At 30.7% G+C, this 15,343-nt stretch overlaps 1 protein-coding gene across 1 annotated transcript; it reads right to left on the bottom strand.

The window, feature by feature from the left end:
- Nucleotides 1-13,968: 13,968 nt before the first annotated feature.
- LOC143617947 (ethylene-responsive transcription factor ERF105-like) lies at nt 13,969-15,130 on the bottom strand. The gene has a single exon (XM_077090332.1). The coding sequence runs from the start codon at nt 15,114-15,116 to the stop codon at nt 14,184-14,186; it is 933 nt and encodes a 310-aa protein (XP_076946447.1). The 5' UTR covers nt 15,117-15,130; the 3' UTR covers nt 13,969-14,183.
- Nucleotides 15,131-15,343: the final 213 nt, after the last annotated feature.

Raw genomic sequence — 15,343 nt, 5'->3', positions numbered from 1 at the left:
AACAAATGTCAAACTAAAATCAAAGGACTTGCGTTATTTGAATTTTAAAGTTTTAAAGCTTAATGTGGATTATAGACTAAACCACCGATTTGAATTTGGGTTTATCCTATAAAGTTTTTAAGCTCCAATTTGAAGCTTTTGGAGGAGCTTTGTTAAACACATTTTGTTTTTCAACAAGAAGACAAACAAATAAGCAAGTTTAAAAGCTCAACAAAACACCCCCAAAGATAACTCATTTTTAAAAGCTTGTATCATAAAAGTTACGTATAAAATAAAATTTTGCATATGAGATTTATAATTTGTAAGGCTACACACTTAGTTGATGATTTAACAAGTTTATCGCGAATGATTATGGATTGTTCGTTTCGTTGGGTAGTGACAGATCAAGGAACATTTATCAGGTGACTAGTTTAATGTCTGGATGTGTTATGAACTTGATTACTTGATTTATAGAAGTTTGTGTTCGGGTCACCATTATGTCGCTGAAAAACATGTAGAAGTTTGCGTTCGGGTCACCATAATGTCACTGGAAAACATGTAGTAAATATAGCGTTACATGATTGGTTCTATAGGTTATCTTTTGGAACTGATTTATTACTTCTTTACATTCTTACCTTTCCGAGTAACTTCAGTTTAACATAACAGATTTAACAATCGTTAATATAATAATTACAAATTTCATAAATTTGATTGTGTAAGCGTCTCAACATTGATTTGTAACCAAGATGGTCTTACTAATTATTAGTGGATCAAAGAATATGAAATATGTTTTCATGTTCACATGTGGCCTGTGGGTTGACCTAACAAATCCACTTGATATCTACTCCGTTTATTTAAACATATCAACCCATCAAACTATATAAAACTAGTACAATATTAAAGTCAGGGCCGTCTTTTGGGTAAGCTAAATGAGGTCATGACTTTAGGCCTCCACTTTTATAGGGCCTCCATTTTAAATAAGAGCTATGTATTATGAGATATTGAAGTAGAGTTCTTTTAGAATTAGTAACTCATTGATGTTCCACAAGCTAAAAAGGATTGCTTCATATACATTATTACTGCATATCATCAAAATTATATAATTCTTGTATGCTCTTTAGCCTTATACGCATAAAGAAAAGAAGAGAAAAAGGCCTCAAAAAATTAGTTAGTTTTAGGCCTCCGAGGACGATGAGCCGGTCCTTATTAAAGGGTACTATTTTTCTTTTAAATGCTAACTTCTGACCTGTTTAATCATTTTGTTACCTCTCATTTACATCCAGTCAACTTGATCTAGATATGTTATTCCTTTGATTCGTATTAATAAATAAGTTATGTAACTTATATTCAAGTTAGACGATTTAAATGTTTTTTGTAAAATGCAAGATTTAGAGTAGAACTGGTACCTTTTCCTTTAAAAATTTGTAGTTCTTTACTTCCATTGTGTATTGGTTGCTAGCTTATTGTTTTTAATTTTTATACGGTATGTTGTTTCGCCAATGTTAGAAACGAAACTATTAATCAAAGCCATTAAACCTAAAACCTTTCAACATGTTTGACTCAACTATTCAACAATAAACACAAGTCACATCAGCTCCCAAGCTCCAAGTCAAAATTTTCTTCTCGTTTCTAGTTTGAAATTATTAACATACATCACACAGACCTAGTTGCAATTGACTTTTGTTGTTTTGTGTAGTTAATAATGTTGAATAATATTGGGCCTAGGTCTAATCCGAGAATGGACAGAGACAGATATCCAAGAAGTTGCTTTCAACGCCCATCAATGCAACTGTCTTGTGAGTTGTGAATTGTGATCGTCCATCTTTTAAGACCACAACCATTGGTTTCTAGAAACTAGCCCAAACCCGCAAATACACAGACATAAAGGGCAATCTCCACATCGGCGACTAAAGTTGCGTAAGCCATTAATTCTTCGGTTTTCTTTTTAATAGAAATAAGTCTTATTTAAATCTTTATGTTGACATGATTGGTGTAATTTTTCCTTTTAGTTTGTTGTTTTTGTTTCCAGCTCTAGCGTCTTGTTAGTTTGCCTTTTTAATGAAAGTCGTCATTCCGGAAAAAGAAAAAACAAAACTATGTGCACATTTTAGGCTTTAGGTACAACCATTAATCCATTGAGAAAATACTGAAATAAACATTTAACTCTAAGTTTTATAAAGTAAATATTGATTATTAAAGTTTCTAAAATAAAAATATTCTTTAGGCCATGCCACTTGGACAACTTAGGAATATGACACGTGGATTACTTAGGCGAAAAGATCGGTGGTCATATAACATTCTTCACTAATGGCCATACAAAGGTTTTGACTAAAAAGAGTTACTTTTTTTTAAATCAAGAAGAAAGACGAAATTGTTTCCCCCATCCCCCACCAAAAAAAAAAAAGAAAAAAAACGCATACATAACATTTTTTACGACGTTTCAAACCACCCTCAATACATGGATGAGTTTTACTAAGACGGGAACTATCTATACTGATTTTGACACCGCATGTATGACTCACACAGAAACACCCTCATTCAAGAAAAAAAGCTGCCACCATAAAACCTTTAGACATATTTTAAATTTTAAGGCTAAATTATTCAAAGCCTTATTCATCATTTTCAGTAATTGGACTTAATGGTTGCATTCATTGGTGCAAGTGGGACTTGGTAGAATAATTAATGCATACCCACTTGGCATCACAAACGGACCTACATGTTTCATTTGTACTTTGATATAAGTGGATTTGTATGATATTTTTGTATACAATATAATATATGTAATATTAGTAAGTCTGAGAAACTTAAGTTAAAGACTAAATGGTTAGATGTCACTTTAAAGTGTATTTAGATGTCTCCAACAAGCAAAATATCATAATTTATAATTATAATATTTGTAGATTAGAAAAAAAAAAGTAGGTTTTAATAATTCACACTACGAAGGCCTGCTGATCTGCACCAGTAATGTAATCAAATCAAATTCGCCATTGTTAAAAAAAAAAGAAAAAGATTACGCAACAAGTGATACAATTCGCCATTGTTAAAAATAAAAAATAAAAAAAATAAATTATGCAACAAGTGATATGACTTTTACTTTCTTTGCTAATAACAGTCTTTCAATTCTATCGAAAAAATAGCATGTCCACATGTAATAACAATTTACTAACTTTTAAAGTGAACTTGACATGCCATAGATGAAAGTCGCCGCACAAATTTACTTCTTTGTTAGGCTGGCTTTTTTGATAGCAAAGAAAGAGAGACTTTGAGTGTTACTGTCACATTGAACTATTAAAGTCTAGGTTGCCTTAATATTATTAAATATTTTTGTTGTTGTTGTTATACGCAACAGCCAACAAGTGAGATTAAACTTTAAAGTATTCACCAAAGAACAAGTTGACAACGCTTTGCAATGTTGGAATTCTTGATGGCTACCTTTCCAATAATAGAGAAATCTTGTTGTTTAAAAGATTTATAAAAGATTTCGTAATTTAACGTATTTTAAGAGTATTTGGAACTACAATAATACTTGAGTGAGATTTTTTGAGACGAGATATCAACCATTTACACTGATTTTGATGTTTCAGGTCTGACTCACCTAGAAACACCATCAATGAACGCTTTTTTAACCCATCACTACGGGAAAACACTTTTAAGTCCGGTTTCGAACCTAAGACCATAAATCTTCCAAACGTTAACCATCACTCTCATGCCATTAAACAAGAAGACCCATTGCTTTTGTAATATTTATATGTTAGTATAATCAAATACATGGCAATAGTACGTTTGTAAAGGGCATTAAATCATATAATTTTTAGAAAGTTTACCTTCATATAAGATGAAGGGGTCTTTTATTTCTCACTTTAGGGTGTTCGAGGTGGGGCTCGGCTTTTCGCCTTGTCGCCTTTTCGGGTAAGGTGAACCCAAACTAGTACACCAGCACAAATGGCTCGGTAACATAAATTGTGTAATGGTTTCGGGTATGCAAACTCAATAATGAAAACCAAAGAAGAAAGAGAATGATACTTTGAAAATCGTGTGTATATTAGGGTACTTTAAGAATGGTTGTCTTACAAAATGTTGAAACTTTCAATCTCATCTTTAGGTAATTCAAATGTCGACCCACACTACATGTGTTGTGGTCTTTTGGTGATTGATAACTAATACTATTTAGCATGAGAAGTTGAATTTTTAGACACCGGGCCACCCTACTTGTATATGTGTCGCAAATTATTTGATAGTCCACAACTGTGAATTTAAAATATATACATCGATAAATTATCAAACTCATTATTAGTTAGTTTGATGACTGTAATACAGTATGTTTTATCAACCTATTCAATATGATGTTTTATCAACCTATTCAATATGATGTAACATTTTCAATATGACTAATGGCCTTAGAGCATTCACATTCATATATTGATTGAATAGTGATTTCATATATGTATATATGGACTCCATCTATTTATTTCTTTTTTGAGTGGAAGTATAAAAAACATAATAAAAAAAGATAATATTATTTAATTGAATAGAGATAAATATGACATATGAGAAATCAGATGTAGAAGTTCTTTAAAAAAATGAACAAATTCTATGAATAAAAGTACTTTTTTAGTTAAATTATACTAATGAAAATAAGGATTCTAATATGATTGCTCTTACTTGATACCGAATTAAATTTTTATAGTGATTCTTACAAGTTAAAATCATTATTGTGAGGGTTGTCTTTTATTAAGCAACAACGAAAGTACATTCTGAAGTTAATAATGCCTATTTCATTTGTAATTCTAACAGCAAAATAATCATGTGTTGAGTCATGGTCCGTAGATGAGGCGGGGTATTGGGGTAGTGCCACAACTGGCCGGGGTAATGGTCAACTGGAGCTAAGAGCAAAGAGATGAGGAAATGATTAATTAAAAGATCGGTTTATGTATGGGACACAAGCTTTTAAGCAGCTTATTCTACTACATTATCAATATAACTATCTTTAACTCCAACTGATTTTGATCACACTTTTTATCAGCTAATTAACAAAATGGTATGGTGTAACTACATAAGCTACTTAGAATCGGCTAAAATTTCGAATGAAATGAGCTTAAACAAGCCTAAGCTTATACTTAATCTTATATGGAAGTGCATTTAATATACAAACTTAAGTCGGGCTTCAAATATCAAGTTTGTCTATGCTCGTATTTGTAATTAAGCCTTTTTATATGACTTTCATTTATATTATAAATTTCTATAATATTATTATATATTAGATATGATAAAAATAGCTAGACAATACTCCCTCCGTCCCATTAAAAGTGTCATGGTTTGAAAAACACAAATTTCAAGGAAGATTAAATGATTATCTTTTTCGCTTACAAAATGACAATAATGCCCTTGAAAATTGGTTCCATCAACATTGATTATGAATGCTAGTTAATGTGTGTTTAAAGGTAAATTTGGAAATTGGCTAATAAATTTTGAAAGTGGATATTTGTAATAGGATAACTAAAAATGGAAATATGGACACTTCTAATAGGACGGATTGTGTTATATATAATGCAAATCGATAATTAAATTAAATGAGCAACAAATAATAAATAAGCCGAGCCGATAAGTGATAAGAGTTTGAGCGCTCTTAAATTCAAATAAGCCCAGTTCAAGCTTGACTTGGTTCATTCACACACACAGATATATAACACTACTAGTTTTAGAGCTCGTGTCACACACGGGATAATTTAAATTATAAAATTATAAGTAAAAAAACTAATTACATAGTGTATATGAAAAAAAATGTATTACATCTATGCTTGTAATGTGTACATAAATTGATTTTATTTATATATATTACAAAATGATTTTTTTAAATGAACTTAATAAAAAAAATGCTCGTGCAAAAACGTACCCAAGGATGCTTCTTTTTATTGAAAAATTCATTCTCGGTGTTATATATGTATAATTGAAAGAATTTTGGTTATAAACCAATTTCGGAAATAAAGCTTCTCCTACGATAGTATTTCTAACCACTCAGTCTAAATATAAAATGAGCGTTGCCTTTATTGATATATTTATCAATTTACCACCCATCAAAGGAAAGTAGAACATTAAATTGTAACAATGGATGTTCTTCAAGAGCTATGTTTTTCTGAGCTACACCATAAAAAAGATTTTGATAAGTTTTAGAGGGCTTCTCGACTTTGTCATAATGATAACATAAAAAATAACATGTTAACCCATTCAATTTTGTGAATATTCATTTGAGCATAGTTTTGCATGACATGCTTCCCATACAATGTTCTGATCACCATTGAAGAAAAATTAATGTTGACATAAATATTTCAAATTTGATAAAAGTTAGAAGCATTGATAGGCATGGGGGGTGGCACGTCAAAAGTGTTCGCAATCTTTTCTTATATTTTAATAGTTGAGGAAAAAATAGTCAATTTGCCAAATCCCGAACCTTTTAATTATTTCAAAAAATGCTCTTAAAAATAAATTTGAAACCCGAATCATGTTTAAACTTCTAACTTTCATACTTTTGACATTTTAAAGTCAACACTTTGAACCCATAACAAATTTGACGATAAATCTATTTTACATTCTCAAACTTTTAAAAATACTCAAAATTTTCATTTTTGACCCGTTACAAATTTTAACCTACATGCAGTTAACTTATACCAAACAATCTATTTACCAACTTTTGACCCATAAAATCAAATTTAAGTTCCACAAAAAACCCGAAACAATTTTCATTTGAGAAGCTTGATTTGTTGTTGATTTTTTAAATTCACCAAGTATTTTGAAATATATAGTAAAATAATATGTTAATATTTATATTTATAGAAATATATAGATATTATATAAATATAGTGTAAAAGGAAAGTGAATCATTATTGATTTATTACATATATTAGGATATATTAGTTTTGGAGTGAAAAAATTTGTAAGAATTAACCAAAACATGACAAGTGTCCACATTTATTTTACTTTATTAGAATAGGTAGATTTTTTAGTAGGTAATTACATAAATATATGTGTACACAGTCCTAAAATTTTTTTATATATATAACTTTTTTATGACATGAAAATGAACACTTACTCTACGCTGAGTCGCTGATGACTTGGTGATTCTTAGAAAGTGGTCTAAGGAAAATATTGCTAATGTCTTACGAACACTAAATTAGTTCTATCTCATCTCCTGGTTGAAGGTAAACTATGCTAATTCCAGTATTTTTGAGATTCGGGTTAAGCCGGATTACTTGGTTGTAGTCCAAGACTTTTTCCTTTCAAATATCTTTGCGTTCCAATTGAAAAGCATATGGCAAATTTAAAAGGTTGGGATCCTATTGTTCAAAATTTTGAAAAGAAATTGACTAAGTGGAAGACGAACCTTCTATCTATAGGTGGAAGACCAACCTTACTCACTTTGGTATTAGGTTCGTTGTCAACTTATTATTTCTCTTTTTTGGTTACTTACAAAGAGTAATTAGGTGTTGGAAGGATTAAGGGCAAATTTTTTTTGGGGGCGGGAATGAAAACACAAAGAAAATGTCATGGGTTGATGGCCGGGTATAAATCATGTGTGTGTGTGTATGTAATTTCATGTATTTTAATAGTTTACATATGGTGAACACGATTACTTTGAGTTCTTTTATGATTGCAGATGTTTGATGCTTAAACAAGCTAATCCGGAGCCATTAGAACGATGATTAAACAAGCTCTGAGATATAGAAAGCATAAGAAGGTGAAGATGGATGTTATAGAATGATTTGGGAAAAATTTGGATGAAAAACCTGAAGTCGATGCTAAGTAAAATGAGTAAAATGAGCATATCTTGGGCTAGAAAATGAGTTATGGGACCCATATTATATGAATTTTAGGTTTCTCAACGAGAGGAATACAAAAATGAGGTCTAATTTGATCGCGCTATGCGACAAGATGAGGCTATGCCCATCGCGATATGCAATGGACATAAAAAACGTGGAAAATGGGTTTTGATCTATATCTTCTATTTTACGAACCCTAAACCATTATCACGACTTTCAGCCATTGTTTGGAGATTTTGGGTGAATTATGGGGTTACTAATCATCTTTTGATCAATCCTAATGGCTTTCTTCATCATAATTTAAGATCTAATGAAGACGATGAGTGGCTAATCTTCTTAAGTCATACCTGGGATGTAGAGTATTGTGATCTTTACAGTTTTTCTTATGTTTAAGGAACTGAATATTTGTAATTGTTGATTATGATCTATGAACATTGATGTTTGATATTATTGTGCACTTAGTCGTGTAGGTTTATTTCAATCAAAACGATTGGTTTGCCAGTTACTGTGATACGCGTTTCATAGGATTGTATTAATTAGTTTGAATATGATGAAGCATACAATTACGGTTAGCTGACTCACGTTGGTAGGGACCATTTGATAACAGTGCCTTGCGTTAGGATTGTTGATGCCTAAGGTTTAACTAGTTGATTAACTAGATTCTATTATTGATAATTAATCTGTTAAATGACATGAGATTGCTATTTGTTGCATGCTTGAACCCAAGGTGTGATTTACTCTTGTTAATTATTTGAAACTTGATTAATTGCTTGTTTAATTCTAAACTCAACTAATTACTAGTGTGATCAACATTCTTAATTGCTACTTCATAATGTTAGAATTTCATTACACATTACACCGACAACATACTTCTCGTGGTTCGACGCCCTACCTGTCCTAACTAGTTTAAGATGATTAGGTTTCCTGATCATTATTGTTTTTTACTATATCACTTCTTCATAGATCATGGGCAATGGGATTTACTTATTAAATGACAAACTAAAAGGTGGTTTAGGCTTTGGTAGTATACATTCCCTCAACCTAGCCTTTTGCTTAAGTGGAAATGGAGGTTTCATCATAGTCACGATTCTTTATGGGTAAAAATCATCGCTTCAATCGGAGATAACAGAAATAATGGAGATGTTTTTAATATTGAAAACGCAGCGAATGAAAACGGTGTTTGGAATCGATTTGTGAAAAGCATTCATTATTTAAATGAGAATGAGTTGGTTCCTATCGGCTACGAAGAAAATTGTGGGTTTGAGAATTCAACGCAATTCTAGTTAGATCATTGGATTGGAAGTGACACTGTGAGTTCGACTTTTTCAAGATTAAATGCTCTTGAAAATAATAAAAGTCGCCTTATAAAAGATAGACAATTTGATCAAGCATGGGAGCGGGAATGACGTTGCCCTATTAGATGTGGTGTAGAGGAAGCTCAATTCATAGCTTTGAGATACATGCTCGATCAACACTTGTGGTCTTTTAATGAAGATAAGTAGAAATGGGAATTTGAATACAAAAAAGATTTTGTGATAAAACAGATAATAACTTAATTGAAAAGAAAATGCTCCTAGAAGTTGCAAGAGTGACTAGATTGAACAAAAGTGTCCCAAAAAAATTGAGCATTTTCGTTTGACGGCTTTTTTTGAATATGTTACTAACTAGAATTAATCTTTTCAAATAAATGGTTGGATATTCTGTTCATCATGTGTCATTTTTGCTCCAGAGAAATGGAAACGGTTCAACATTTATGCACCTCGTGTGGAGTTGCAACCAAGGTATGGAACTCTGTTCGAGCTTGGTTGCGGTAATCAGGTTCGACGACAATGGATCCTTATACGTTGCATTAATGGCTCGACCAATGTCATCTAACAAAGAATAAGGAAACTCTTATGGAAGGAACCATTATTTCTACTTTGTGGGTAATTTGGAATACTATGAATGAAGCCATCTTCAAAGCTAACGATTCAAAATATGAGCTAATTTATGATTCTATTATTCACTTTTTGTTTTGTTGGATAGTTACTAGAAATAAAAACTGAAAATTAGTTGTACCAAATGAATTCAAAACCAACGTCTTTTCATGTAATTTTGTTTTCTTGATGTTTGGATAACTCTTTCTAACCATCAACTTTTTTTTCTATTAATTTAATTACCTTTAAACAAAATACATGAAAATGAACACGGTTAGTTTTTAATTCATTAATTATATATTGAATGAGCCCATGTATACATGAATTTATGTGCAATACATCGTAATATAAATTCCTAAAATTTTTTGTTTGGTTCTTGCTTGTGCCAAACTTAATTCGTATATTTTTAACTTCATCTCCAAAAAGTTTGGCTTTAATATCATATAAAGATTCGTGATACAAAAGAATGATGGAATAGTTGTACTAACTAATTTTTGGATGAGATATTCAAATTGATAGTAGTTGTGTTCTAATATTTAAAAATAAAATATAGCTAGGTTGTGACAACAATACTACTAATTAAATTCTTTCATATAACTTTAATTGATATAACAAACAAAAGTAACGAATTGAGATAGTATAAGCAACTTGTTTAATAGTTGAAATGTACGGGTAAGTTATTAACACAATCAAGATTTAGAAAGGGTATAAAGATATAATAAATCATAAAATATAATGCAATGCTAAGTAATTTAACATAATTTCAAAGGAAAAAAGATACAATATCAAAGAAAAAACGCAATGATAAAAATAAACAAAAATACAATAACACATAAAAAGGCACAATGATCTGAATAAAAATTTTAAAATCTACAAACTAGAAATCTAAAAGCGAAAACCTAAAATCTAATATCGTAGAGTACGAAGAGACGGTTCCAATATCGTTAGTTTGAGTTCAATCGAAATCCGTTTAATACCCTTCCTATGCCTTCATGTTTTTTGAAGACTATTTATATGAGCCCAACATGAATTGTAATGCACAAATCGTTTACATTAGTGCTCTTTATAAAGGTATATGTGTCATGTAGAATTTGTATACAAAAAGTTGGTGTATATTAGGATCATAAGAAAAAAAAAATCTACAAAATATCTTTAAATTTATATCAAAGGCTGAATCTATATCAAGAACATAAAACAAATAAACAAACACACAATTTAGAGAAAATTTTACTTTATTATAATTAGAAAAATAACTCAAACCCAATTACAATAACTCTTAATTCATCAAACCATACCTGATAATGATCTATTTAAAAAGTAACCCAAATTTGTCAAACAAAAAAATAATTAATCTACTTATCACATAACGGGCCACCACCGCTTCTTAGACAAATTGGGTTGCGCCTGTCGTCCGGCTAGACTAGGAAATTACGGGCCTTCATTATAATCCATTTTAGATTAAAAAATAAGGTTTAGGCAGACATGTTATATATTTAAAGTGCGTATTGAATTTTTATTACAAATATCAAAATATCTAGAAAGTCAACAGCTTTTTTGTTAAAAAATGTGGTAAACCGTGTATGAGTTTCTATCACAAATGTAATATTGTGTGTTCAAATTGTTACAAGTAGAAGGTAAATCTTAATGATATAAAGAAATTAAAATTTTATATTGATACATGTGCTTGGCACTCTTGTTTAGGAGCATGTGGTATTATAAGGTTAATATTAATGTATTAGTATGTTGTTTCAGGTTTCCTAAACATGAATTTTAATTATAATAATAGACAAGATCATCAACCAAAAGATTTTATTTCATGCTTAATGATATAAAGAAATTAAAATTTTATATTGATACATGTGCTTGGCACTCTTGTTTAGGAGCATGTGTATTATAAGGTTAATATTAATGTATTAGTATGTTGTTTCAGGTTTCCTAAACATGAATTTTAATTATAATAATAGACAAGATCATCAACCAAAAGATTTTATTTCATTGTTAACTCATATAATTACATGTTTGTGATAAAATAAATGGAATATTATATGTCATAATAATTCATCACGGTAGGTGGCTTCCACACAGCCAAGGTATATTAAATTAAAACCATCATATAAAATTTGCAACCCGTGATGTCTTTCGATTATTAAATTAATATTTTTTTAGACGTATTACATACATTAATTATTTGAAACTTATCTAACTATACTATTAAATCAATATGAGTTATTCACATGACGTTTAATTAGGCACTCCACATAGGATGCCAAGTAAATGCTATGTCCTTATTTCCTATTATATTATAACCCATGACCCGTTTTTCTATTGTAACCCATGACCCGTAAGGCTTTATAAAATTTAGAAAAATATATTATTGTGTGATACATGTTTCAAACCCAAGATCTCATGTTTTAAACCAAATGTGCTTACCAACTCCACTAAAATAGTAATTGTGTTTGATTTCTTGACTTAACATATATAAATGTGATTTCTCTTTAAGTATAAATTAAAAATTATATTTAATTGTTAACATTTTCATAATTCACAATATGACATTGTCTTCTCATATCTCTTTCAAAAACAATTTAAGATTGTTCATCGTTTCTCTCTTTATTTTACAACAAGACCTTAGTTTTTATAAAATAAGTTTTTAAATTTGTGACAACATTTTGTTATAAATATCATTTTTTACACACGATATTTAATATAACAATATCGGAATGAATAATTTATTTGAAATAAATCATACATCAAGATTTGGTTTTCAACTTAAAATTACAGTGCATAATATATCAAAAACTTAATAAAAAAATTCATAAATAAAAAATTATTATACGAAACAATTAAATTTACGTATTACATATAATAATTTTTTATTTTTATTATATTTTTCACCCGTGTGAAACATGGACTCTAACCTAGTATAATATTATGAAGATTTCAGATTGCATTGAAGTTCTTCATTTGAATTCAATTTTACACGGAATATAAGTTGTGTTATTATAATATAGAATGAGCCGTTATAAAAAAATTTTATTTATTAAATGATCCTAATTTCAGTTAAGAGTAGATAAATTTGTTCGTTTATCAAACAAGTGATTTGGTTTATAGAATTAAATAAAAAGTTATTTTCACTACAAGAAAACCGTTGATCCATGCAACCACCCCTATGCCGACAACATATAGCGATAACATGTTGTGATGTCGTCAGAATAGAAACTTAATCTTGTAGTGTTTTTACTTATGTAACGCATTTACTAAGTAATCATTAAACATACAGATGCTTTGTATATGATTCCTAGTATGCTTTAAGTATCTTATTACAAAAGACATTTTTTTAAGGATTTTTACATATTTCCTCTTTTTAAACTTTGAAATTAGATATTTTTCTAAAATACAAGTTTTTAATGCAAAATATACAATGCTCTGTAAGCATGGTTTTGAGAAATATGTAATTTCAAAGTTTAAAAATAGGAAATATGTAAATGCTTTTTTTTTACATAGGCTTGTCCCTAAACTTCTATTTGTATGTTTAAATCTTCCACACTAATGTTATTTGGGTAGATTTGACTGTGGAGTAAGCTATGAGACAAAACCATGCATATTTGTAATTGGGATAAAACTTAATGATTATGGATTAAACTCTGGATGGCAATTTTGAACATGACATGAAAATATTATGTGTTGGATTATATAATATCTAAGTTATATCATAAATAAGTCACGTTTAGGTTAGCATGTTTAATGAAATGGAATGTGTTGGGTTGACATATTTAAATAAACATTGTTTCCTTCGAATTTGTTTGACTAAACGGGTTGCCTTGTTCACTCATTTTGTACAACCTATCAACCATAGTAACATGTTAAATGCTTATAGCTCCGTTACTACCAGGCAATCATTTTTGATAAATTTAGATAAACTAGTTAAATAAGTCGTGCTCAGGTCACATGATTATAAGTGTGTATAATTTAGAATATGGGTCGTTAAATATTTAGTTACGAGGATATTTTTTGTTGTGTTTGATGAATTGATGTAAACTATAAGTGAAAGCTTAAGGACTTAAAATTATTATTATATATTTAGTTTTTCTTTCTTCTTTTTTTTTTTGTTACATATTGTTCTTTGTGCGAAAAAAGTCGAGAATTTTAATTATATAAAAATAATTTCAAACACGTGACTTGACTCGTTTGTATGATTTAAAGAAATTTATTTCGAAGAGATAAATATAGAAGACTTTTTTAATCTTGTTCTTTTATTATTCTGGAAATAAAAAGATTCAAAAAATAGCAACGAATACAACCAAACTACTTCTCGATTACCTATGTACATACATTAAAACACCTCACCACCTAAGTTGTTTTTAGCTTTTTCCTGAAACATTAGATGTGGATGTGGAAAATACTAAGGCAAGTGACTAACGTTATTGGTCGCCGTTTACACTTTCCATACTTAGTAAACGCCGTTATTCCATCTTTAGATAGCCATACAACTTGACGAAAAGCCAGCAGTTGGATAGGGTGATAACGGAGGCACCTCGAATATTCCGTTACCATCAGCCTCACTACCACCCCAAAATGCCGTCCAGCAAGACGGTGTTAACGGCACCGCCTCGGTGTCCGCTAACTCACTACCACCAACTCCCACTACCTCATTTCCCACTTTTATTTTTTTATGCATTTCTCTCTCTTCCACCTCAGCTTTTTCACATGTCCTTTTACGATTGTTGCTTTTAATTACTGGTATATCACTCGTCTCATTTAAATTCCCAATTTCTAGCGGGAAATTTATTATCGCTTTACTTCCACGAAGCTTAAACGCGGCCCTATCGTACGCCTTTGCAGCCTCGATGGCGGTGTCGAACGTCCCGAGCCATACCCGACTTCCTTTTTTGTTCGGGTCACGAATCTCAGCGGCAAACTTTCCCCACGGGCGCAGTCTGACACCTCGATAACGTCTCCTTTCACAACCCTCGGTTTTCTCTGTCTCTGTCACCACCTCCACTGGTTTCTCAATGACTGGTGGAGGTGATTGATGTGGTGGTAGTTCTAACGACTGAAAACCATCACATCCATTATCACTCTGTTCCCACGAATACAAGGAACCAATAGAACTCATTGGTTCCTGTATTGCGTTGAACTCAAATTGTTCATCGAGAACAGAGTTGTTAACAACTTCGAAAACATGGGAAGACGATGACGATTGAGGAGATGAAGAATAATAAGAGGAGTTGCTAGGTGAAATTTGGTTGAAAACATATGGATCAGATTCAAGGGTGTTATTATTATTATTTATGTTGTTGAAATCGTTATGGGAGAGAAAAGAGTATGTTTCAAAGAAGGATGAATCATCAATAAGAAGGTGTTGACGGATTAAGTCTAGAGCGGAAGATTCATCAGGTGAGGCCATTGTTGTGAAGGAATCAAAGACAAAGAGATTATTGTTGAATGAAAGGAGTCGTTGAGTGGAAAATATGGAGTGAAGGGAGTGTTAATATATAGTGTGAGAATGAGTAGAAAAGAATAAAAAGATGATAGAGACTAAGGCGGGAGTGAGGGAGATTCTACGAGGGTGAGAGGAAGGATCCTTAAACCTTTGACGATGACCAAAACTGACTAAATTATAATATCTTATTC

Source organism: Bidens hawaiensis, unplaced genomic scaffold (assembly GCF_021521415.1).
Source record: "Bidens hawaiensis isolate Kalapana, Puna unplaced genomic scaffold, B.hawaiensis_p1.1 tig00060905_1, whole genome shotgun sequence".
NCBI classification, from domain to species: Eukaryota; Viridiplantae; Streptophyta; class Magnoliopsida; order Asterales; family Asteraceae; genus Bidens; species Bidens hawaiensis.
The sequence above is the reverse complement of the archived record's forward strand: the minus strand, read 5'-3'. Positions and strand labels throughout refer to the sequence as shown.

Excerpts from the sequence above, each read along its gene's own strand:
- LOC143617947 (XM_077090332.1), bottom strand. The coding sequence starts at position 15,116 with ATGGCCTCACCTGATGAATCTTCCGCTCTAGACTTAATCCGTCAACAC.